This window comes from Arvicanthis niloticus, chromosome 7, assembly GCF_011762505.2.
Source record: "Arvicanthis niloticus isolate mArvNil1 chromosome 7, mArvNil1.pat.X, whole genome shotgun sequence".
NCBI lineage: Eukaryota > Metazoa > Chordata > Mammalia > Rodentia > Muridae > Arvicanthis > Arvicanthis niloticus.
Genome location: NC_047664.1, coordinates 88,838,082 through 88,865,336, shown reverse-complemented (window position 1 = coordinate 88,865,336; position 27,255 = coordinate 88,838,082). Strand labels below are relative to the sequence as shown.

The 27,255-nt window shown below is 40.1% G+C and overlaps 1 protein-coding gene across 2 annotated transcripts in view; it reads left to right on the top strand.

Moving 5' to 3' along the window:
* Positions 1 to 27,255, top strand: part of Adamts3 (ADAM metallopeptidase with thrombospondin type 1 motif 3) — a 212,053-nt gene that overhangs the window by 154,810 nt on the left and 29,988 nt on the right. For both annotated transcript variants that reach the window (XM_034509359.2, XM_076938761.1), the window contains exons 5-10: positions 10,361 to 10,560; positions 22,701 to 22,784; positions 24,652 to 24,808; positions 25,488 to 25,593; positions 25,931 to 26,074; positions 26,605 to 26,737. In XM_034509359.2, coding sequence (XP_034365250.1) covers positions 10,361 to 10,560; positions 22,701 to 22,784; positions 24,652 to 24,808; positions 25,488 to 25,593; positions 25,931 to 26,074; positions 26,605 to 26,737 — 824 coding nt within the window. The remainder of the gene's footprint in view (positions 1 to 10,360; positions 10,561 to 22,700; positions 22,785 to 24,651; positions 24,809 to 25,487; positions 25,594 to 25,930; positions 26,075 to 26,604; positions 26,738 to 27,255) is intronic.

Below are 27,255 nucleotides of genomic sequence, written 5' to 3'. Positions count from 1 at the left end.
AAATGACCTCGGGGCTTTTTAGTACCTGGAAATATACAAGAAGATTGTTGAGGGGTTAATGATGTGAGATAAAGTCTTTGAAACAACACTAGAAGACCATGGTAGGAGCTGGTGTCCTTTAACGCAGGATACAAAGGACATTGGCTCTTATTACTGAACGATTTGTGTAAGATACTTTCTAAAATGTAAAGGGCCTTGGATGGTTCTCAGCTAATGCGTGAAGAGAACAGCACTTTACAAGAAAGGGAAACCCCAAAGCAGCCGCGGAAAACAGAGAAGGATGAGGTTTAGAACTGAATGTCTGCATGGGTAAAGGGATGTGTGAAGATACATCCTGCTGAAGAAGGCAAGGTAGACCAGGAAACAAGATAGACCAGAAAGACAAGAAGGGAAGTGAAGTCATGATTTGCCTCAGGTCTGTGCAGAAGCAGCTCCACTGACAAGACCCCAAATTGAGAGGGATGGGGTGGGGTTTCCACAGGTGGGGAGTGGAATTTATTAAACTGCAGATCAGACAAATATATGCTCTTCTAGGACAGTCTGAGCAAGGGCTTGAAATAATTGACAATATATAAGATGTTACTTGTCCACATCTGTCACATAGTAAGTGTTCAGTATGTGTGAAGTGGATGAGAAAACTATTACATTTGTCTTGTACACATCCTATGTCTTTAGGCATTTTTACTGAATGCATATTCATAGGTGATATTAATAAAAGAGATATAGAGACTAAGACTGCTAGCAAAATTATAGATATCCCTGAAGGATGCAGCAGGAGAGACCAGAGGTTCCCAGAAACTCTGTAAAAGTGAAGAATTATAAAAACAGAATTCCAAAGGTTGGAGGATCTTGCTACTGAGAAACCCAAACCTCCTATTGCAAGGACGTGCATTTGAGAGCCAGTTTTGTTAAATAACTTACCATATATATGTCAAGATTCTGTTCCAGGAAATTCAAACCACACTAGCTATTTTAAGCATGAAAGGATTTAATGTAAAGAATTAAATGCACATTACATTTTTGGAAGGATTGGAGGAGTAGCTTCTAGTCTTTGGATCTAGGACTGCTGCCCAGAAGGGGAGAGCAAATTGGCCCACCCATGTGCTGTTATTGCTTCAAAACTCAGAGAACGGGAGAAAGACATGATGCCTCTGACAACTTTCCCTCACGGTGTTGTCCAAGGGTAATAAAGTGCTGCTACTGCTTCTCTCCTCCTTTTAGGATCCACTCCGTGGGTAACTAAGCGAGGAGCCCAAGAGAATGGGTTTCTCCAGGGACTAGTTTCTTGATGAGTTATCCAGTCCCAAGCAGTCAACCTGAAACACAAGCACAGAAGAACAAAGGGAAACGGGCTGAGTAGGAGGGAGGAAAGGGGTGAGTGCTGTGTGTGTGTGTGTGTGTGTGTGCAACAATACTAATTAAAAAGGGGGTCGTGTATTCTATAGAGAGTTGGAATATTGAAGCGGTTGGAGGAGGGAAAGGGTTGCAACAGTGTAAATATATTACTCATTTATAAAATTCCTAAAAGTAAAGATATTAAAGTAAAGAAAATGTCAGAAATCTTTTAGATTATAAAAGGAGGGCCTACTCATGTTGTGAATCATTGTTCAAGTCTTATTAACGGAAAGTTGCTTCCGAGTTGCTCGTTGCTCTTGTTGACTTTGAGAGAGGGCCCACAGTGAACCAGAACATGTGCAGTTCCCGTCTTCATCTCCATAGCAACTGTTAAAGGCTCACCTTCATTTTCCATCATCTGAATAGTATTTTACAGGCCTGGTTCTTTAAAAAGCTCAGAGCCAAGCATAGTCAGTAGATATCTCAAATATCACATTCTTTAGACTAGGGTGATACCTGTGTTTGTAATAGTTGACATTTGTTGAATGGCTTCTGTTTGTGCTGTGCCACCACTGAGCATCTTACCCTACCCCCAACTCTTGGAAGTAGTTTTTATCTAAGCACTTTTACAATACTCTTTGGCTCAGATAGTCTTTAATCAACCCCAAAATTCCCATTCAATTATGAGGATAGTGAATATCAATCTTTGAGGTTCACCAAGTGTCTCTCAGCCTTATTCTCTCTGTTTCCTGAGCCAGGTTGTCACTGTCACCCCATACTCAAGAATATTTTATGTCTGGAGAAACATGGTTATTATTATAAGTATACTGGCAGGGCTTATGGTATGGTGTATGGAAGTGCATGCTGACAAGAACATGATATAGCTGTCTCCTTAGAGGTCTGCCAGAGACTGACACATTCAGAGGACGATGCTCACAGCTAACCACTGATATGATCCAGGGTTTCCTAATGGAGAAGTTAGAGAGAAGACTGAAGGAGCAGAAAAGGTTTTTGAACCCATGAGGAGAGCAACAAATACCAACAAACCAGAGCTCCCCAGGGTCTAAACCACCAGCCTGGGAACACATAGGGAGGGACACATGACTCCAGCGGTATATATAGGGGAGGATGGCCTTGTTGGGCATAGGTGGGAGAGGAGATTCTTGGTCCCATGAAGGACGAACACAGAGTGGGGGGGAATGTGAGGGTGGGGAGGGGGCAGTGGGGGTAGGGGGTAGGTGGGGGCACAGCCTCATAGAAACATGAGGAGGGGGGATGGGATAGGAGGTTTCTGGGTGGTGGGGAGAAGTGGGGTAAGGGGATAAAATCTGAAATGTAAATATAATACCCAATAAAATTAAAAAAAAGAAAAGAAAAGTAAATCTAACCTTAAGATTTTAGTAATGATATATATTAATATATAGCATATACTCACAACAGTAATGATTACTGATAATGAAGTCTCTAAAATACATTGAAAGTAATCAATTCCTAAGGTGAAACAGAACATAGAATCCCTTTCAAAGGACTGTAACCTAATAATAGTTTTCTAAAGAATATTGGAAAAGGAAAGAATACTATTGGTGATTGTATGAGGAAGGATAACAAAAGATTTCATGGAGGTCTTGTTCATTTCAAGTGTCAGGAACTCACAAAGGTAAAAAGTAAAACAAGGAAATGAGGGAGTTGCTTATCAGTTATTAAACTGAGCAGTCCTCAAGGGTTCCAGTGAGGAAGGCTGAATCAGTCTGTACAACCAGATGCTTTACTTAGAGAAAGTGTCCTCACACCTCGAGCTGCCAGATTAGCAAATAACAGTATGCTGTTTTCATTGCATGTTGGATCTCAGAAAAGTAATGAATATATTTTCAGTATGAACTATGTCCCTTGTGATATTAGGGCAACTGTAAAGCTATTATTGATCTTGCAATAACTTTATAAGGAATGCTGGGGAACTCGAGGGAGGGAGGAGGTTAGGGACAGCTAAGATGACAGTGCATTGTTTATATGCATGGAATTTAGAATGCATAGGAATGGCAGCCACCTGGGTGAATAAGACACCGTGATAAAAACCTACAAGCACACTGTGGCTACCGAGGAAGCGAAGGAGTACAAAACTGAATCTAGGTAAACGGGCCACAGTGCATGAAATCACACATACAGTGTACAAATTCAAACCGTGAATAAGAGAACCAGGAATAGATAAAGGAAGCACAGGTTCTGAAAAGAAAACTGACCAAGTGAATTACCTGTTAGGCCCACTGCCCCGGCCTGTTTCTTGCATATGGCACCTCCCATATCTAAACATATGTTGCAGAGAAGCCTGGCCCCAGGCATGGGGGCTAGATTTATTTTTTTCCTTTGCCAGAGACAGACTGAAGCATCTATTCTTATCCAGCAGGGATGGTTCTTAACTGTGTGTAGTTGGATTCTGGCCATTGAAACAGTTAACTATGCCCAAAACTTCTGATCACCCTTCTTATGTGCTCCAAGACACATACGGAGGAGCAGTCTGCTAGACTTCACTCTGATTCTAGAATTGATGACACTCTTCTAAAAGGGAATTAACCTGACAAGGAAGTTTATACATAAATAGTACAGGATATCGAAACATGGAAAGACCTAGGTTCTTGATACTGATGGAATTACCTAGGAACCCCCCTTTCTTCTGGACCTCTTTGCCATACCACTAATAGAATCACATACTGCATACAATGTTTCAAGTAAAGTGGGAGTTTAAGATTACTAATAACTGAAAAAAATCTGACATGCAATGGTTTCTCATTAAAAGTCAGTTTATGGTTTAGATATTGAAGTGACTTTTGATGTTTCTCTTTGCTAAATGAGTATAAAAACCAAAGCATGCAAGCATTATTGTATCTGCCACTTCAAAGAGAGAATCTCTACTTAAAGATGTTGTACATTATACCTTGAAGATGGGTAGTAACGGCGAAAAAATGCAAACACATACCGTATACAGTTAAAACTTTGGGAATGGGGGACCTTGGTCATATTCATTAAATGGAAACTGTATATTTTTTAAAGCAGAACTTCTTTTGTACAGCTTTAGAGTTGACATCATAAGTTGGCCTAGGTATAGGTTTTGAACTATCATTTGCAGTTTCCCTGCTGATGACAGCATTTTACAGTAGTATCTATATCTTGGTACAATAGCACTATACCTTGTTAGAAATGACACTTTACCTATTAAAGACAAGATGTTTGTGGGAAGATCACTATATGATAATACTAACAGCTTTACATGATGAAGTTGACTTCCCTCCGATTCTGATGTTAGCAGGTAACATATGCTGGGTTTTCCATCTATTTTTGGCTCTGATCTTGGGCTCTATACTTACTCTTAGAAAAGCAGCTTGTGATATTCTAGTGACTTCATTTTCAACACAGTGTTCCATTCATCAGGAATGCCAAATTTCTATATAGACTCACTCTGTGTTCCTTATTACTGCAAAACAGCAAGTTTTGTTCTCATTTCTTGATGTCACCCTAAGGAAATGTAGTGTGATTTATTTAGGTTATTTATTTGCTTAGACATTTTTACCATTCACATTATGTGACTGAAATGTAACTTGCAGTCCCACAGAGTAAATGGTACAGGAGAAATGTAGGAAACAATTACATGGGGTCAGTGTTACATGTGTTCGGATTAGACTCTGAGGAATATCAGGATGATGGCCTAAACATGATAAAAGGGTTGTTTTGCTTTTATTAATTTAATCTCTAGTTGTTCCGGGGTTCTTATGGAACCCTACACTCATAAAATGATTGTATTCCTTCTCTGTAACCACGCCGCCAGCCTTGGTACCTGCCTTCATTCCAAGGCTCCCCCTCCAGTTCCTGATGCCATGCTTTTGCATGGAAACCCAGCGGTGCAGCTACAGAGTCTAATCACGTTCATTTGGAAAGCCTTTGGGAAAGCCTGTGGGCCTTCTGTGTAAGTCACCAATGTATAAGCAATGCCTCTATTTAAGTTTCTGTATCATATCTTAAGTAATATGTACCCCTTAACCACAGTTCAGATGGAAATGTTGAGCTGAGCTTGCTTCTGTCTCAGATAGAGTGGTCATTCTGCCCTGTGTAACAAGCAGCTAGATAGTGAACACGGGATCCTGTCACCGTCTCGAACACAAGGTGCCGCTTGTCTGGACCCTGCAGCTATTTGTGTATGATGCAGAACTCAGTCGAAACATACACCTTTCCAACTTTAGCTCTGTCTCCTCTCAGGAAATAGGGACTCTGAGAAGAGAATCAAGTTGATTAATAAGCACACTTTGATTTCCTGTGAGTATGATTAGGCAGATGTGAATTCCTTCTTGAAAACCGTGTAAGACCAAGTGTTCAGAGTGAGGAGTAACATAAGTTATACATATTTAGTATGTTCAGAATTGTACTTCAGCACCGAAAATCACTTCATTTAACATGAAAAATTGCTGAACACGTTACGATTGAGTTGTTCAATTATATGTTGCCTCAAAATTCACTCCAACAACTACAGAGAAAAGTAGTTATGTTTTTGAAAAATAATATATTGCCAACAGAAAACTAGTGGGTGAACAAAAATTTATAATCAAAATGTGTTTAGTATATTAATATATTCATCAGTGTGTGTCAAGATAAATTCTAAAAATTTATTGTTCCCAAAAAGGAAAAATCATTTTTTCCGAAAGAAAAAGAAACACATCATTTGATGTTCCGAGAACACATCATTGATGTAAAGTCCCTTGTTGTGGAACATTTTTGAGCATTATCTTCTGCTGTTTGACTGTTCAGCGTAGCTTCAACTGCCCTCACACTCACATTTACTACACGAATACTGCTTCCTATACCTCAGCCCTAACAAAAATAAATTTAGGGGTCCTATTTATATTAGCTACATCCAGCCTGAAAGTCTACTCCAACACATGATTAAAGATGAACACCAAATTCTAAATACAAAATAAACAGGGCCTTATGCACTGTGGCATAAATAATTTCATATGAAGTAACTAGAGCCATTATTCTCTATCATACTAAAAATCGGCCATTTGTTCTCTCAACAGTTACGCATCGTGTATGTGCTCAGTCTTATACAGACAGCCACAGCTGCTGTGAAATTATGATTGTACTGGCTATGTCATGTCCAGAAGTAGCATTCCATAGCCTTTCATCCCGTTTTCCAGATCTTAAGTTTTTTCCACTGACTCTTCCATGATGTTTCCTGACGCTTAGCGAGGATAGCATAAATGAGAGCTAAGCACTTAACTGTCTCTTTTTTTCAGCAACTCGACCAATCATATGTCTTTGAATTCACTGTTGCTCCTTGCAAAGAGAAGCTTATGTGAGCAATGCTGAGACTAGTGTTTGTCTGTGGGTATAAACAGAATACTTAGAAGGTAGCTTGGTGTCATATCAATTTAGCTGAACAGTAGTACTGAGTTACCTCCCCCAGGGCCCAAGACCTCCTCATGGATGGGTTTTTGACTGGGTTTACATGGCAAGGCATAAATTCCCACTTATTTCAAACACAGAGTAGATGGTTTCTGCTATAAGAGGCTATGCCACTATTGTATCAGTACATACAACTTGCCTGGGAGATCGGTATTATACTTCATATGCTTCATAACTTGGTAGGCTCATTGGTGCCTTTTCTCTACCAGAAGCCTACATAGCACTTTCTAGCACAGTGAAATCTAGCCGGCAGTGGAAAGGCTTCCAGATCAGTTCCTACTTAATTTGCATACCATGCAACCAAGATTTGTAGTGTCTGTAACAATAGGATCTTACCCTTCAGTTTTGCTGGTCAACCAAAAATAATGTCAAGAGTCTGTATTGTTTGGGGTTTTATGGTATTCCTAATCAATAACTCACAAGGAGTTATCACAAACTTGGTACTATGCTTTTTGTTTAATGACCCATAGCTTCTAGGAGGAGCTTTATCCACCCATACAAGATATTTTTTTTTATAAATTTTTCCATAAATAAAATTTTGTAAATTGCTTATATTTCTATACGGGTTTTCTATAACCCCTTCAGTTTGATTAACCCTTCTCACCTCCTTGAATCCCACCCCTTCTTTGCTTGTACCTTTCTACCTTGTCTCTATCTCTACATTCATGTTACCTATATTTTATCATACTGTCACAGCTAGGGTGTCCCCTTCCTAGTGGGCTCTTTCCAGATTTCTGCCCTCTACAGGAACTCTTGAGTACACAAAGTTAAAGATTCAAATCTAGCAGCCACATATGAGACAGAGTATATTTGCAGGGATCTGGGATGGGATAGATGTGAATCGTGCATGTGTGCTGTGGGGGTGGTGCTTTTGTTTACATCCAGAGACCATGGAAGAACGCCAAGTGTCTTGTTATGTCACTTAACCTATTTCTTTGAGCCAGAACTTCTATATGAACTTAGAGCTTAGGCTGGAAGTCTGGGTTCCTTCTGTGTATTGCTCTGCTATTCTCTTGCAACAGAATCTCTCTAAACCTGGAACTATTCTAGCAGTCTGTCTCCCTATTACCTCCTCATACATACCCAGAGCACTGAGATCACAGGCTTGTAGGAAGCCATGCCTAGTTTTTACACATGGATGCTGAGATGTGAGTCAGGTCTTCGAGCTTGCATAGCAAGCATTCCTATCAGCAGAGCCATCTCCCCAGCCCTGAGTATAAGGATTATTCCATTTCATAAAGGAAATAGACGAGGGTCAAAGAGGTTTGTCATCTTATGTAAAACTACAGATGGACGAGTCATTATCAAGATTTGAAGATAGTTGGTTGTGGTGGCACATACCTTATTCTTAGTTTCCCAGGGGTCAGAACTGCAAGTTCAAGTCTAGCCTAGAGAACACAGTGAGATCCTGTCTTAGGGGAAAAAAATATCTATGCTACTAATCACTGGGATATTACATTTAAAAGTAACATATTAAGGCAAAGTAATTATGAATAGATATACTTCATGGCTCCAGAGATGACTAGAATTATGATGTGTATAAGCAAAACCTGCCTGATATTGTCCTAATGTTTGACCCTGTCTATATTCAAAACCATGGGAAATAAGATTGCACAGCACAGAGTAAAGATGGCAAAAATATTCCTTGGTTTAAAAGGTTTGTTTCTTTTCCCCCATGTTATCTTTTTGTACCATACATTTTGTACCATAAGTTTTATATTATAAATGTTTCCTCCATTTTCATTTATTTAAGGAAAATGCAAAAGCCAGACTGGAGGTATCAGAGCAAAATGAACCATCTCTCCGCAGTCAACCCTCACCTCTGTTCATTCATCTGGCTTAATGATACAACACTGCCAGCGTATTTCCACTGAACATGGCCTCTGACAACTCTGCCAAACAGGACATTTTAAGAATGGACAGCTAATCCATCAGTGTCTGATCTGTAGACTAGCTCTCACAACTCTCTTACTCTCAAGTGTGTAGAGAGACTTGAGGTTGAATGCTGAAACTCTGTGCAGGTGTCCCTTCCAGCCCTCAGTATAGGTCTGCAGCTCTTGAAAAGCAACTTTTGAGGGGAGCTTTCTGTTTGATGTGGATGATGGTGAGAGCTATTTTTACACAGCGGAGCCAGTGAGTTCTCAATGAGGAGAAAATTCCCAGCTTATGATTTAGGAACTGGGCTTGGGTCAAAATGAAGTACAGTATATCTTTTAAACCATGTAGTCATAAGCCTAGCTTGTGTCTATACATATTGGGCAGGTATGGGTGTTTCTCTATATTTGTGAGGGGTTGAGGAGGTGTGAGCAGGGTATGCATTTCCATTCCTCTAATCCCATGTGGTTAAAGCTTGGTCAGCAGCCTTCTTAGCCAAGAGACATCCTTTCCTGCAACTTCACTAAGACCACAAAGGCAGGAAGGAAAATACCTATTCATTAATGTCAAGACTGTAATTCAGATGGCTCATAGGTCTCAACACAGCATTCAATAAGCCTCTATATAAAGTATGAGTCAGATTTGGTTCTCTCAAGCTTGTTTAACATCAAGGCACTTTATAGAATAAATTCCTTTCTGGATTTTATAGACATGAAATGGAAACGAACATACCTTCAGGGTTGTTTTTTCATGCCTGTAGTATAGAATGATATTAGTGTCCATTGTATTTCATGTTTTAATTCACCAAAATACTTTTCACTAAATATGGTAAACTTAGGTTATGAAACCCAAAGACTATCTGCCACATTCCTTCCCTACATCTCTCTCTGTGTTTGTATCTATATATGACATACTAAAATAGTTCTTTGATGCAAATAAATGTAAATGGTGCTTATGATTGTATTTTAATCTAGTAGTCATATTTTGATTGGTTCCTTACTTTACAGTCTCACAAATTCAGACATATAGCAACAGATTTTACCTGCTGTTGGATGAGAGGCCAGCCAAATGTGGAAGACTATAGTGTCGAGTGTTGTACCACATATGTCTGCTCACTTTTTTTCTAGCAACATTTTCCATTCAACCCTAAGCCAACACAGTAAAGTAATACATTAAATGTGGCCGCTCTAACAACATGGCCAGTAATAGTTGTCATAAAACATAGTTGTGTTGATATGACACAAGTTTATTTTTAAATTAAGACTACTGGGAAGGTGATTTAAATTTACATAGTATAAATTCTATACCCCATGATCAGAGGATCATGGTTTGTGCAGGGTTAACATGGTAACCATTATAACTGGCCTCTGTCCTGTGCTCCTGATGCCTGATGATTTCCCCCCTGTTCTAGGATGCAGCTAGGAAAAGACTGACACTTATCTTCATGACTGTGCAATATGGCACAGTAGTCCACCTTCCTGGACAACAGTATAATGATACTATTGTATAAAACAGTGAGTGGTGAATATATAGGGAGTCATTCTAAGCATATATATGTGCCTATTATTTACTAAGCAAACTAAAGGCAATATGTTAACGATTTGGATTATAATAAAAGCTCCCTGAAAAGAAATATTTCTAGAAGTACTGGAAGACCCATTGGGGAAACTGAAATGCCTGGGTTCCTTTTGTCTCTTCCTAGAGTTGGATCTGGAAGGCCTTGATGATCTAGGTGCAGTTTACAGCAACATTGGCCAGCAGCTGAATGAGACAATGCGTCGCCGCAGACACGCGGGAGAGAACGATTACAACATCGAAGTGCTTCTGGGAGTGGATGACTCTGTGGTCCGTTTCCATGGCAAAGAGCATGTCCAAAACTACCTCCTCACCCTGATGAACATTGTAAGTAATTACTCCATTTTGAGACATTTGCTCATTTTGATCACGCTTCTTGTTTTGTTAGTGTCCTCTGGACACTGATGTAAGAACCTCACCCAAAGCCTGAGCATAACAATGTTTAATTCAAATTCTGATCTATACCTCTAATGTGTAAGATTACAGTTAAAGGAAACATGAAGTGCAAGTTTCTTTTGATCAATCTACTGGTTTCTTTTTGTTACCAAGTGAAAATCACGTGTTTAGAAGCCATATTGAAAGGAATTGTATCATGATTTTGATTTTGATTTTGGGGAACAATAATACTCTGTAGACTATTAGCTTAAGTCAGTGTGTGCTCTGGACAGTTAAATAATTCTTCCCAGTATTGTTCTGTACTTGATATGATAGCAGATTTTCAAAGATGTATAAGAGCTTCCAAACAAAAGCACTAGTTTGAAAATTCTAGATAGAAAGGTAATATACTTACAAAGCTTGTAGCTCCTGGTTCAGCAATTGCTAATGGGCCTTTCAAGTGTTGTGCACTTAACTTTTCTTTTATGAGCCAATGTTAGCATCATTTCTAATTGATGTCCTTTTAATCTTTGTAACTGGAACAGAGCAATTGCTGAGAAATAACCAGCAACAATGCATCCAAGCCACCTACTTCTAAGAGATAGCAGGGGTGTTAGCCCCCTTCCCTTTCATGCACTCTAGCCCATGTCATTCCATAACACATGGCATATTGATTGTGTAAACTTGTTGTTGAAATCTCTTCTCTCTTTCTGTTTTTTGATGTTTGGCTTTATTTCTGTAGGAGTCTATACTCTTCACTTTTTTTTCCATGTATAGTATATTTCATACAACTATGAAGATATGTGTCAGAAATAAAATTCTTAATTTCATTAATAATTATTTTATATATACCAGTATTTAAGCATATGAAGTATATTTTTGTTCGTGGAGTTCATAATATTATACATATTCTTCAACTCTGTAAGGTTCTGAAGGTGTACTGTATACAGACTGAGCAAGCACATGGTCAGTGCAGTAACATGATGATATTTGAATTCATAAGCCTTCCCTTAACTGCTAACTTGCAGAAGTTCCTGGAGGGGAGAGAGAAACAATCCCATTTATAGTAAGTTGGTTAATTCTTGTTTCCTTAAATGCTATGTCAAAGAGCATATACAAATTCCACAATAGACCACAGAGAGCAGATGAGATCTTAGCATAAGAATTCTGATGGCTCCTTGGTGGGATATTTGGACAGATAAGCAAAAGCACTAAATTCTATGGTGCGTGAAGAGATATTTGAGAAAGGATGCATAGAGGCAGAAACAAGAGAATGGAAAAAAAAAGAAAAACATGGAAATTTAGTTTAGAGCAAATTTATTTCTTGCTCCTATATTGTTAGGACTGATGGTTTAAAATTCTAGAGATTGTAAGCAAACTGATTCTATTATGTTAACTACACACAAAGAAAAATCAGCAATTATTATTAGTTCAACTGGAAAGATTATATGAATGTGTTCAAGTCAGGAAAGATAAGCAAATAATCCACAATTATTAAAGTGTGGTTTTTAAAGAGATCTCAAAGTTAGTGTGTGATTCATGACATTTAGTACAAATATGCCCACTGTTATAATGTGGAAGTCTTCATTAATCTCTCAGAGGGTGCTGCTGTAGAGTCTGCTATTCCAAGTTGAGGGAAATTGTGACTTGTTTTATAATAGATTGAAAAAGTTGACAGATGCATGTCAGAGATGTATTTCCCACTGTAGAATTCACACAACACTGAGAGGAGACAGAGCAATGGATAGACATTACCCTTAGAAAGATTTTTGTTGTAAAACTTTCCACAGAGTATTTGCAATGCTCTGCTAATCTTAGTGAAGGTAGGAAAGATGCAAGAAGGAGGGAAGACGAGAACAAACCCTTTGCATAGGAAGATTGCCTATATAGTCACTTAATAATGATTGCAAATGAGTGTGGAAAGGGAAATTTTAATTTAGAATAAAATGCTAAGGTATGAATATATATGGAAGTCTTTAAATTAAAAGCTTGGACCAGAAAAGTAGCATTCTAGAGTCTGCTTTTTGTTTCCAAAGTTTTCCATTTTCCATGAAGTCACATAAAGCCTTCTGCATGGTCTAGTGAGTTATTGACACTCCTGTTCATTGCAGGTTAAGAAGTGGTAGCAAGGAAGGCTAGGAAAGGCAAATTTCCATGGGTGAAAGCCAGGTGTGCAGGAAGCGCCACCTGGGCTTATAGAATCATATTGTTTTACTTTATTTGAACCTGTGAAGTTTTTATCCAATAATTAAGAAGGAACTAATTAAAAGAATATAAAATTATGAATTTCCATCCATTTGGAAGCTGGAGTTTCTCTTGGTCTTTATACATGTGTGCACCATCCATCACCTCACATCTGAGTCTCTGGCACCTTTTTCGTTGCAAGTTGAGGCTCATGTTTGGTGGTAATATTTTTAGACATTGCTTTCTCCTGGTCCACTGTTTTTGCCTCTTCAATGCCTGTCTGCTCAAATTCCTACAAGACTCCCAGATCTGTGAAAAGGAATGTATCCATCTTGTTTTCTGGAGTAATAATCCAAAAGGAAAGTTAATATGCTCAGTCATTGGCTGTTGCTATGAAGATTTGAGTGACCTTTCCAGGTCCATGATAAAGCACTGTGATCAAAAGCAAATCATGGGAGAATTTATTTTTGCCAATGGTTCCAGGGAGAAAGTCCATAGCAGCTGGGAGAAATGCTGACAAACAGGCGGAGCAGGAAGTTGAGTGATCACAGCTTCAGAGTACACACAAAGCCTCGGAAGTAGACTGGGAGTGGGCTAAGGCTGGGAGTCCTCAAAGCCACACCCAGTCCACACTAGCTCCTCAAACATCACAACCAATGGGGAACTGAGTATGCAAACATCCGAGCCTATGCATGGTATTCTCCCTCAAACCACTCCACATATATAGGAATGACTGCACACACAACCAAGCTAATGTAACTTGTATGAAAGTAAATGTAAGCGTTCAACATTTATTGAAACACTGGTACAACATCCTGTGTCCTCAAGATGCTTGTGGTTCACAAGAAAAACTAAAATTCCTAGGCGTTTATGTTTGGAATGGCATGGCAAGCTTGATAATGCAACCTCTTCACTGTAGAGATGGAAAGGTTTTGTTGGTGTTGCTGTTGATACATTGGCTCCCCAAATCCAGTTTGTGGTTGAAGTGGTAATCTTCTCCCATCCCTTTTTGCTTTATTATAAAATAACATCCTATCCTTTCTTCCATAGTTTGGTCTTTTCTAGAGTTGTTTCATTTATCAAGACCAGGATCAACTAACAGATCCTGTGAGTCTCTGGCAAATTATTTCCTCCTCAGTACAACTTGTTTTAAATTTTTTTTACATTGTTAAACATTTTATTCTAATATTATATTAATAATTCAAGTGCAGTTTTTCTTTGAAAAGTCAACTGCACTAAACAAAACTTGTTAAATACCTTTCATCAAACAAAGCATATTCTTTTCAATCCTCCACAACAATCAAAGCCATGTAGTAAAAATAATATGTTTTAAGACCCTATTACACATTTTGTATTATTGCTTAGAGAACAATCTGCATTAGTGGTCAAGGTCTCATTGCTTTAATTTTTTGAGAAGAGTTTACTGATAGGTTGTTTATTGTCTAAATACACTTACTGTATGTTTTTAAGCTTCATATGTGGACTGTTGAAAGCTTCCTTTTGTATACATATAAAAAATATAATAAATTTTATAATAAAACATTGTTTTAAGAAGGCAGGAGATGCAGTGCAGCCTGTAATCCCAGAACTTGAAGTCAGAGGCAGAGGGGTCCTGGGAGCTAACCGACTACCCAGTCTAGCCCATTGCTAAAATGCAGGTCCAGTGAGATGTGTTGAGAACCGCACTAGTCCCACGTTCAGGTGCCAAAAAATGTCACGGCCCGAGCAAAATGTTGAGGCCTGGGCTGCCCCGAATTTGGCAGCCACTGTATCTTGGCCCAAGCTGCCGCTCCGGTCCGCGGGTCAGGGTTCAGCAAGAGAGAGAGTGAGGATGGACTCGAAGAATGGAGACCAGACAGAGTGTGATTCAATCCCGTTTATTCTTCAGTCTCTCTTCTCTCCAAGTCCCAAGTCCTAAGTTCCTAGTCCCTAGTTCCTAGTCCCTAGTGCCTCCATGTTCCAAGTTACTTCTTCCACGTTCTCTTCCAAGTGCCTGCTATCTAATGCCTAATTCCTACTCCAAGTTGTACTCCAAGTTGTACTCTCTGAAGTGTCTCCTAAAAGTGTATATTTCCTGTAAGTATCTGATTCTCTCCGTCTGCCTCTGCCTTTTATATGTCTCACTTCTAAGCCATGCCTTTTGGTCACACCTTTAATCATGCCCTTAGGTCTTGTCTCTAAATCTGATCTCTACACTTCTAAGTCACACTCTTAAATTACACACCTTTAATCTCACACACCTTTAATCTCAAGGTATCGAAACCAAGATTATCGGAGTGTGCTCAGCTGTTGTAGGCTATTGTAATCCAAGTCTCATGTCAGGGTATATGGCTCAAGATGGCTGCAAAGCTGATAGCCGCTTTCTGCTAAAAGTCGGCCCCCAACAGAGTTGGACCTTAGAAAATAAGATGGGATCAATAGAAGAAACACTGGCTTTTAACATTTATGTGCACATGGGTGAACACACACACACACACACACACACACACGCACGCACACACACATGGGCTGACCCAGTAACACAATGAAAGATAAAACACCCCTATAACAACCTTGTACTTTCAAAAAATCTTAACTAAGGGAACATTCATTGTTCTGTCTCTTGAAACAGGCTGTTCACGAGTGGGAAACAACAGAAAGATAATGCCAGCATCTTCCCTGTTCACATATTTAAAAGATGCCCCTCTCCCATATCCAGGCTCTTACAAAGCACAATAAGTGAGTTTTAGCACATGAATGTTATTGCTGTACTTAATGACAACTTTTCGCTCTTAGATAATGTTTATGAAATCATTGAGGATCAATGCAATGCAAGTCAGATTTATCTGGGGATATGTGTTCAGGTGGCCTTAATGGGTCATGCAACAGTTTTCATTTTTGGATCAGTATCTAAAATTCATTTCTTCTGTTGGAATTCACACTTGTGTGCTAGGCATTAATTTACTCAACATTTGTAGTCTCTCTTGAGACCATAATCCTGTTAAACCCCTAGGAAACAACAACAACAACAAAAATTAATAAAATCTAGCCCCTTCCCATATCTTGCTAATTGAACCAGGTAAAATCAAATAATCATAATAAAATATGATATTTTTTATTTGGAAGATCCATCACAAATATTGTGTAAATATGAACTGAAAAGAAGGAAGATGAGGTTTGGCTAAATAATACCAGTGATCTATGTGATCTATGAAGTATTCAGAAAGTATATGCTATTTGAGCTGGATATCAAAGAATACATTGGGTATTGAAAGGACAAAAACCATTGTTGCAACAAAAACACCATGACCAAAAAGCAAATTGGGGAGGAACTGGTTTATTGGGCTTACACGTCTAGATTATAGCATACCATTGGAGGAAGCCGGGATGCAAACTCAAGCAGGTGCTGACACAGAGGCCATGGAGGGGTATTGCTTACTGGCTGCTTCACATGGCTTGCACAGCCTGCTTTCTTATAGAACCCAGGACCACCAGCCCAGGGATGGCCCCACCCACCATGGACTGGGCCTTCCTTGTATTGGTTACTAATTGAGAAAATGCCTTACAGCTAGATCACATAAAGGTGTTTCCTTAACTGAGGCTCTTTCCTCTGTGATGACTCTAGCTTGTATCAAGTTGACACAAAACTTTCCAGTACAACACTGTAGGTTTTTCTATGGTGAGTGGTGGGGTATTACAGAGAAACAGGGTATGAGAGACTGGGTAGAAAGCTGAGGCTAACTTCAGGGAAATGGATGTCCCATCCTAAGGCATGGGGATTTTCTTGCTAATAAGGAGCTGTAACAGGTTTTCAAGACGATTAGTGATGTCTTTGGTGTGGGCTTTAGAAGCAAATTCTGGTTGCAGTGGGATGATCAGGAATGCTTCCTCTTCCTTATCTCCTTCCTCAACGGTTTTCCATCTGAGCACCTGTTTTTATCTTCATGAGCTTGCCCCTCCCTCTTTCTTTAATACCAGAACTCAAACCCAGAGACTCATTTATTATACATAAGCCATCTGTCACCAACCCTCAGCCACAACGTTGTTCATTTCGTCTCACATTTATACTTTCCATGCTTTAAGCCTGTGTTTCTGCCATTAGAATACATGTCTGGCCAGAGCAAACTCAAACTTATTTACTACTCACTTCCCCACCTCCTGGATATTGGGGCACTTATCAAAGTCTGAGGAGAGTATTACAGACAGTTACAGTCTTGCATGGCATTATAGCTTCTAGTAATGTTAGGTTGGAGTTGAGAGAAGAACAAAACAAACTTGGTTGAAAGGCACCTATCTGTTCTAAGTATCAGGATGCTCCAGAGATGGACTGCAGAAGAAAAGTGGGGTGTGTGTTTGTTTGGCATGTTGAGATCCATGAGACACAATTGTGGAGAACAATAGATCAATTCAGAATTCTTTTATATCTTGCTAGAAGTACCCTGTCTGTCTTGACATCCAAAGGTCACTTTATCTGTACTATGTATCTGCTTCTCTGAGAAAATGGCAGTAATTAAGCCAAACAGGTTCTCTTTCTTTCTTTCTTTCTTTTCTTTCTTTCTTTCTTCCTTCCTTCCTTCCTTCCTTCCTTTCTTTCTTTCTTTCTTTCTTTCTTTCTTTCTTTCTTTCTTTCTTTCTTTCTTTCTTTCTTCTTTCTCTCTTTCACATTTATGAAAGCCAAGCATCATCTTAATCACTGTCCACATACGGACTCACACATTCCTTTCAATAACTCTGGCAATTCATTTTTACAAACGTGGAAACTGAGGCACAGATGGTGAAATGACATGCCCAGAGTCACATAGCTAAAACCCTAGCTAGACAGGTAGGTGACAGGGCCCATGTTCCTAATCATTCCACCACACTGCCTCTCAAGACCCAATTCACCTGGAAGAAAAATGAGTGTCTTTTTGGTTGAAGCCAGACAAAGCTGTTCATCAGCTAGTCAGACAAAGGTCAGGCTGTCCTGCCAGGGGAATGCCCTGGAGAAATTGTCCTGACCGGGAACAAACCTGGAAGGAATTTTTTTTTTTCAAGGAAAGAGATACTTGGTTGGATTTTTGCCTTTTTTGCCCTCTTTATATCATTGGCAACTTCATCAAAGCCAAGGCCATCTGAAAATTGAATTAATATTCTGTTTACCCTTTCTTTCAGGTCATTTAATGAGGACTCTGGGCTCAACCCTGAACTCCTCATTGAACATGTCCAGAGCCCAGTAGGTTGGCACTACGGGTGACATTTTGATCAGTGTTACATGTGTCAAATGCATGACTTATAGCAATATCTATACTTAGTGCTTCTCTTACGCCCAACACTGACTACACACCCAACCCTCTTTTTCTTGCTCACCTTTTCTGACCTTTATTTTTCCAGTACTATTAGTGCCTCATTGTTGTGATGAAAAAAAGAAATTATTATTTGTAATAAATCTATCCTCCCCTTTCTTTAAAATTCAGCTGGAAAAAGATAACCAAAACAAATGAGTGTTGATTTACCAAATTGCTGTTACTCTAAAATGAAATCTGTCCCACCATGCCATGATTTGTGTATTTAGAAGTGTGGTAAAATGTTTAAATCTGTTGAGTGGAAAAACAAACTGCCCAGACTGACACCCTTAGCCTGCTCTGCGATTGTGGGCATTTGGAAAATTAACAACTCTGGGTCTCAGTTTTCTTAGCTGCAAAGTGAAGAAGGTATCTGTGAGTGTCTCAAGGATTATTTGATTTAGGCCACGCTGACATATATACAACAATGTCTCACACCTAGAAAGGTGTTAAGTGTTGCAAGTGGGTCCTGATGATGTTGCTTTTACTTGGGGACATATGCTTTCTTTGTCACTAAAAGTTGTAAACTTATTGTCTTTACAAATATTATTTTAGTCCCCTCTGATTGGGTGAAGTTGGGAATCCAGTATGACACACTCTTAGTTCTTTCTATACTGTGTTTATTGCATGGTAAAGATACGAGGCTCACGAGGGTGGGCCTTCAGGTCTCTTATGGACTACTGTAAGCAGATGACACACACACTCAAAATAAGAGCTTCCCAATATTTTTGCTTTGCTTTTAAGATTCAAATAAGTAGTCATTCAAACCAAGATTCTCCTCGTGCTATTTTGGAACTTCTGTTTAGCTTAGTGGGAGCTGTGTTTTTGTGGGTAAACATGGGAAGGCCCACAAGCCAGCTGGGGATGCAGGTGTTTTGGAGGTGTAGGGAGCAGACAACTGGTCCTTCTCTTATCTTAAGAATGCACAGTGCCATCTGCTGACAGATCTCTACCACCTCTGAGACAAACTACACGGCAATGATATTTTCCAGAAATTTCCTTGATAATTATGAATTTCACCTTCCACTTGATTAACATGTAACACATTCAAATTAAAGCCTCTTAAAATTCCCTTACAAGTCCAATGGGCCATTTCCTTTTTTTTTGAGAAAAGATGGATTGTAAGCATGGGTTTTCATAAAACCTTGCCATATACAAGTAGTTGAGTATGGAAAGGATTTGGCATTTGGCAGAGGATAGAGGTGTGCCGTCTTGTTTGATTCGAGCAACCTGTCCCCGAGACAAGCAGAACAACTCTGGTTACAATTTTTCACCAACAAATTTGAAGTCCAGAGTGGTTAGATAACCATTCTAAAGTCCCTTAGCTTGTTGTGGGAAAGCTGGAACCAGAATCCAGGACTCTGAACATGTGACCCCACAGAGCCTTGCTCATTCTTCCTCCAATTGTTCTTGTCCTGTGTGTGTCTCAGAGTGACAACACTGTATCTTAGCACTGACAGGCATGAGGAGATAGAAAGCTGACATATTACTAAGCATATATTGAAAGTGAACTGTATATAGATGTCAGCTTTCTTGATCCTTGAGAAGAATGCTGGGTAAGATTCAGGGCTTTGCACCTTACAGGACCGCACCCCAACATAGAAAAAAAAAAGTCTCATTGTGTCACAGTATGTCCCACAGTATATCTTTTTGTCCACACTCTTTTGCCTGCAAATGTTCATTACAATGACTTGCTGGTCTGGTACAAGGCCTCTGACTCCTGGAACTCCTCTCAGATGTCCTGTTGTTTCCCTGTGTCATGGAGATCCTGTAGTTTTGGATCTGTAGGACCTGGCTTCTTCATGCTCTCCAGCAGTTCATCAATGGGGTAGGCCAATTCAAAGCCCTGGATCTGGGCCTGAGAGGTGTGTGAGCTGGCCAGCCCTCTGGCTCTCCCACTTTCAACCCCTCAGGGAAAGCTCACCAGCAACCCCTAAAACCAGGGCCAGCTCTATGCTCTGCCCAGGTGAGGTGCAGGGCCCACTCTCCCAAATGTTGTAGCCAGTAAGAGACAGGGTCAGTACTCCTACTCCTGTGATACAGGGAGCTAGCTCTTCTGCCTGCTATAGATGTTGAGGGACAGGAGAATAGAGGAGAGCATCAAACCCTTGGGCCAGCTCACCTGTAAACCCCACACCCAGGGGCAGCTTTACTGTGCTACCAAGATGAGGGGTAGGGCCAGCTCTCCTGCCTGCTATAGATGGCAAGGGGTGAGATGGGGGACATCTCTCCCTCACCCGTGTCACCATACTACTGCAAACAAGTGGTGGAGCCAGCTCTACCATGCTCTCATCCTCATTCCATCTTGCTGCATCTCCACTGTCAGGGTCAGAGATATTGTGTTGCTCAGGCAGGGTGCAGGACCCAGTCTGCCTAGTGCTATAGATGTTGAGGGGCAAGGAAAATTCTCCTGTTCTCATATCCCACAGCTAGGTCTTCTGCCTGCAGGAGGCAGTGAAGGGAGAGGCAGGAGGAAGATAGCTCTCTGTCATCCACACCACTGCAGGGGAGACAAGTGGTAGAACCAGGTCTCCAATGCTCATATCTTAAATCTTTGGGGATAACTTACCTGAAACTCCTGGATTTGGAGAAGGGGAGGCTCATTTGCTCTCTTGCTCTCATGCCCCCACAGCCAGCTCTCCCATGATGCTCAGGTGAATGCTGGGGCCAGTTTTGCACAACCTTCAGACATCAGTCTGAAGACATCATGTCTTCATCATGTCCCCAGAGCAGCAGCCCAGACCAGGAATGCCATCCTGGCCTTTGGTGGTAACAGATCCCTGCTGCTGTAGGCCACAAACTCAGAGGTGGCCCCTGGTAGCAGTGCAGGCTAGGACCCCACCATGGTCACCAGTGGCATCACTGGCTACTCATCTTAGGCTGTTCCTTGCTATCCTCAAGTTGCTAGGCATTGAGGGATTTTGAAGCAATGTGATCTGAGAGACTTAATGTCTGGTGTCTTTAATCACTGCATCTCCCAAGTCATTCTGTATATGACACATTTTCTGGGCTCTTTAGTCTCCGTTACTTTTTAAAATGCTATTGTTTTGTTGACCACTTCTTTTAAATGTCAGTACACAGTGAGTTCAGTACTTTGGGTATCCTTTAGCCTATAGTGAGCCGACCAGACCATGGGTCAGCTGCCTGTACTCCTGGGCAATGCAAGGGTTCATCACAGAGTAGTTTTGTTTTTTTTAAACTTAGCTTATCTTCTATAGCTACCAAGCTGGATTTTTCTAATTAATTAATATGCATATCTATGCATTTTCACTTAAAGGTACCATAAAGTCTTTCTTGTTAGAATATACTTTACCTTTTTTATTATTTTCTACCTTAGACTGACCTTTCACATCCATCTTTGGTAGCTTTATAAATGCTGTGTACGATCTGAATACATAGTATACCATCCATCAATTTAAGGTCTATAGTTTTGAAATTATTCCATGCAGTCATGCTACAATCTTGAAACATATAACTAGAGATTTCTTGGCCTGTTTCTTGGTAGGTGTGGCAAGTCTAACGTGGCAAGCCAGAGTACCCTGATGCATGAGTTTCATTCTATGATGATTGAATGTTCTGTATTTTCTGGCTTCATACTCTTCTCTGCAGCTTTTAGATTTGCTAAGCCTGCCATCCAAACCTCCTGGATCTCAAACAAAGCTGTGGTTAGTTTTCATCTCTCTCTTAGTTTCTGTTAGAAGTTTGAGCCCTTGTTCTGGGGAATAACTCGTAACTGGAATCTAGCCAGGTTACGCTGCCTTTGTCATTCCTGCTAACGTTTGCCAAGTTAGACAGAGTTTCTTTGCACTCACTTTGCAGTAGCTTAATCAGAAGATATAATTACAGTGTGCTTTAGATTCCTGTCTGCCAGTAACACACTGTGTGGTTTAGCTTGTCGCTGATGGTCTCATCATCCTCCCCGTATGAAGCATAGTTGAGCTACAACCTAAAATTGCTCTAATTCCAACATCTGTACTATTAAAGTATACAAAATTACTTCTGAGAGATTCTAGCCTAACTTTAAAAATGAAATAATGATATGGGAATCAGTTGAGCTCTTCAGAGTTGAGTTCAGAGCTGACATCTCTAATAAGCACTTGTACAGTAGCTTTAATAATGCATATTCTGAAAGGTATCTATCCCACAGTATTTCTAAAAAAGCATTGGCACAGCTCCCCGGTCCTAGAGGATGCTGGGAAAGCTACATACTTGCTGACTCAGAGATAGACCCCCGGAGCTTCTATTCAGAAATTCCTCAACCAAGGCATGTGGGCATACTGTCTTCTTCCAATGTCTGGTGGCCACTCACAGGAGGACAGAAAATCACCGGAGCCATAATTTTTTTAAATTTGTTTTAGGTGAGTGTTGTGTTTTGTGTAGTTTCAAAAACTCATTAATTCATGTATCCAAAGGTTGCTCCAAAACAAAAGATAAACCACTTCAGTTTGGAGATGGCCTTAGGCTAAATTTAAAAACTATGTAAGGTGCCCAATCTGTAGAGGACTTGTGACTGGCAGAGCTGATCTCTTAAATAACTACCATAAAATGCATGTGTCTTGAAATCCTTTGCATTGCCTTTCTTGTAGCAACCTTCTCCTTTGTCTCCAGGTAAATGAAATCTACCACGATGAGTCCCTTGGAGTGCATATAAACGTGGTCCTGGTACGAATGATTATGCTCGGTTATGCAAAGGTAAAATGCCTTAAAATATGTGGTCTGTAAACATTAAGACTAAGTTAGCCAATAAGAGATTGGGTGGCAAAAGTACTTTCAATCTTCTGTAGACTCATGGTTATAAATCAGGGGAGGAGAATCTTCCAGAATGAGAAGAGAATGTTAAATTAGAGCAACTTTTTGTTAGAGGCAGGTCTCATACAGTTCATATTGCCCTCAGATTCCCTATGAGGTGAAAGATCACCTTCAACTCCTGATCCTCCTAATGCTGCCCAATTATAATGTGCTACAGATCTAAACAAGAATCTCTTGGACACTAGACAAACACTATGGACTGAGCTACATCTGAGCCCCAGTTATCAGGACCTTAGGTGTGACTGAATAGGTGTGACTGAATAAGTAAGTGAACATGGTCAGATGCCATTAAAAAAAAAGAAAAAGAAAATGCCCTTAGCCTATTAGCATGAGGTTTGTGACCTGTATATGAATTCACTGTGTCTATGTGAAATGCTCATTTTTTTATGGTAGTTATTCTCAAAGCACTTGGAATATGTCCATGAAGAAAACAGAACATCTTTTGTTTTATTTAAAACAGTATTTAAAGTGTATTCGTTTAAAAGTGAAGCACCATGACGTTTTTTATTCAGTTAAAGAAGTTTTAATCTTTTTGTAAACAGAAAGTTGAATCAAAATGCACATAGTAAGCATTCTTGCAATATAATGGAAAACCTGTATGTATCAATATTAGATGTGGTCCTGTCCTTGGAAATAATTAACTTCCTTTGCGAAGCCTGACTCTCTTGCCAGTCTTCATGTTTACAGTAATGCATGCTTCCCATCACTAGTCTTCCTGGTGAGGAAACAAATCTCTGTCAGTTCGTGTTTCTTTATGCGTCTACTAACAACATGTCCTCCTCGACAGATAGGCTCTCCTCGATCTTTACCTTCTCCCAAAGCCTGATGTACTTTGTGCTGTTAGGAAGGAACAAGCTAACCACAGCTGCAAGTCTTAACAGCCTTCAGCTGATCATTTGTTTGCCCAAGTGTATGATTAGCATATAACAGACAAAGCAAAGATTATTAAAAATGTAAACACTGATAGTAGCATTTGCTGAAATTTAACAAAACTCTGGATCCTTTATCCAGTTAGGAACTCACTTTGGATTCTAAATTCAATTTCTCTTTCTGTTAGAAACACTTTAGAAATGAGAAACACTGTGTTTTTAAGGGATGGGCTCTTTTATTCCTTAACCTTTTACCCCTCAACTTTTTAACTCCAGACTGCAATGTGAAACAAAATATATACATGTGTGTATGTATGTGTATTTTTTCCATTTAAGTTACCAGATAAGAGACAACACCTTGTCATTTTATGAGGTTAAGAAGCTATTTTCCCCCCAGGTGAAGCTAATGTCATTTGACTGTTCCCCATATGGTGTAAAGTTTGACCAGTTTTGCCAAATCTTGAAAGAACTTATTTTCCTCCTTCATACCGATTATTTTTGGACCAAAAGAATACACAAAAATCTTAAATAAGATATTTGACTTTCATATCTCTAGAAAAAATTCTCATGCAAGAGTCTTTCCCAGTATTTGTCTTTAATGTGTAAAACCTAAAATTTGAATACAATCAGGAAATATTTTAGACTTCTAAAAATTCTCCTCCAAATGATTATCAATACCAAGTCCCTGCAGAGTAGTGAACCCTGACTTCTAACGCTGCTCGGTGTGTGTCTATGGACTTCGCCACAGGCAGCATGTCACCTCCTCACAAGGTCTTCTATGGCTTTTTACAATCCCTAAATCAAAATTGATCCCCAAAATAATATTTCTGAATCAAAATCCAAATCACAAAATGTGTGTTTAACATATTCTCTTCATTCAGTCCATCAGCCTCATCGAAAGGGGAAACCCGTCCAGGAGCCTGGAGAACGTGTGCCGCTGGGCTTGCCAACAACAAAAACCTGACCCCAACCACGCTGAACACCATGATCATGCAATTTTCTTAACCAGGCAAGACTTTGGGCCTGCTGGAATGCAAGGTATTGCTAGTACTGTGTAGACGAAAAGATTTAAGGGCCTGGCTTTTCACACAAAATCCCAAGTCAAGCAGGCTGTACAAGTGTTCTTAATCGCCATATCACTTTCCATCATCCACCAGGCCGAGTGTATGTTTTTTCCCCCTCTGTTTCTTCCAGTGACTTTTTGCAGAATCCATAATGTTAAATGTCACTTAAACACCATAGTAAATTATACTTGTCTTTAAAATAATGGCTGTCCATTTGGTGTACGGAAGGGAGGCCGTAACACGCAGTGTGATTTCCTATAACTGTTCCGAACGAGAGTGGATCCTGCCAACAGTCTTTCTTCCAAAGTCAGGTTATATTTATCTAATAAACTCTGATGGAGAGTGTGGAGAAAGACTGATGGTTTTCTTTTCCGAATTGGTGGGATTTCTGGCTCCTTCCATTAGAACCAAGATATGAAGGGTCATTTAGTAAAACAGAAAGACAAGCTGAGATAATAACAGCGTGGTAGCCCCAGGCCGTTCCTTCTTGCTGTCCCAAGAGAACGTGGCTTACTGGTAACAGAGAAGTAATGTTGCCCCTATTTACAGGAACACTGCTTCTTCTTTTGTTTATAGGCAAAGATCCAGTACTAATTATAATGAGTTTATATATACATATAAATGAAAATAAAAGCGATTGTCGTTATCTGCAGGATATGCTCCCGTCACGGGCATGTGTCACCCAGTGAGAAGTTGCACCCTGAATCATGAAGATGGTTTTTCATCTGCTTTTGTAGTAGCCCATGAAACTGGCCATGTGTAAGTCATTGCTGACAGCTTTTCTGCTGTTATTCACACTTGGAGCAAAAGCGAATGCCAGTATGCATCCTCATCCTTTGCCAAGTGTGAGGAGCTTAAAACAGTGAAGGGTCATATGCTGAGCCTCGATGAGTAACTCTGTCTAGCTGAGCCTTTGATGGCTGTAGAATAAGAAATGCATTTCATTAGACTGCTCTCGATTTCGGTGTCCATGGTGTCTCTAAGGAAGCCATGTTGACTTGAAAAAAATAAGTCTTTCCCAGCATGTGTTGTGAGAAAGGGAAGTTCAAGCCATGGATCTGTGATTCTTACCCATGAGGTCTCCTTTATGTTCTAGGTTGGGCATGGAGCATGATGGGCAAGGTAACCGGTGTGGCGATGAGACCGCCATGGGCAGTGTCATGGCACCCCTGGTGCAGGCTGCCTTCCATCGCTACCATTGGTCCAGATGCAGCGGTCAGGAACTGAAACGATACATCCAGTATGTGCCTCCCTGCATGTCATGTCCTGCTGCATAGGCTACACACATGACCTCAGAGGTGTTGACCCAAAAGATTCTCCAATGTCATACAATGGGTTAAGTCATGAGCCTAGAACTTAAGTGTAATTTTATCTGGCATGGGGTTTCCTTGGGGTAGATTCCTTGTGACTGGTGGTCAGACTTGTCCTGAGGTTGGAGATGGGGTGTTTATATAGTTCCTGCTTTTAGCCCTGTTTATACCTCACAGTCCTATGGTAGAAGACTGCCACACTTCATATAGGGTCACTTGGTGACATGAGTAACGCTGCCACAGCATCACTATATCCCAGAGATATGCTTGGTTCCCTTTCCCAGAATTAGCAGAGATGAAAGATGAGTGGACTAGAACTCAAATCCTTAAAATCCATATTTCTGGAAACCTGCCCTATGTGCTGACCAAACCCCAGAGAATTTGAGGTGAAAGTCTTCTCCCTATAAGACCTGATTTCAACATTGAGAATTTAAATGAACTTACTGTTTTCCTCCCGCAGTTCCTATGACTGTCTCCTTGATGACCCCTTTGAACACGATTGGCCCAAACTCCCAGAACTTCCTGGAATTAATTATTCCATGGATGAGCAATGCCGTTTTGATTTTGGTGTTGGCTACAAAATGTGCACTGCGGTATGTGACCCACTGTCAACTTAGACATCTTATCTTGAATCCCGTTGGTGTAGTTTCTGATGGGTGGGCTTTGCAAACTCACTGGTACAAGTGTGAAAATACCTACAGTTATCTTGTGTTGATGGAGATAAACTAGATGTTTTGGGTACATAGCCTGAATTAATCCTCATGAGAGATAAGAAAGGAGAGAGAGAGAGAGAGAGAGAGAGAGAGAGAGAGAGAGAGAGAGAGAGAGAGAGAAGAAAGGAGAGAGAGAGAGACAGAGAGAGAGAGCAAAGGCTTTTAGTTTATAATTTTCTCTCTCTCTCTCTCTCTCTCTTTTTGAGATTACAATATCATTCCACCAGTGTCTCCTCTCATTTCTTCCCAGAAGCCTACCAAATACCTCTCCTTGCTCTTCTTCAAATTCATAGCTTTTAAAATTACAGCTGTTGTTACAGATACATACATTAGTGTGTATATAAGTGTATGTGAATGTGTGTATTTGTGTGTGTATGTAGTGTATGTGTGTGTGTCTA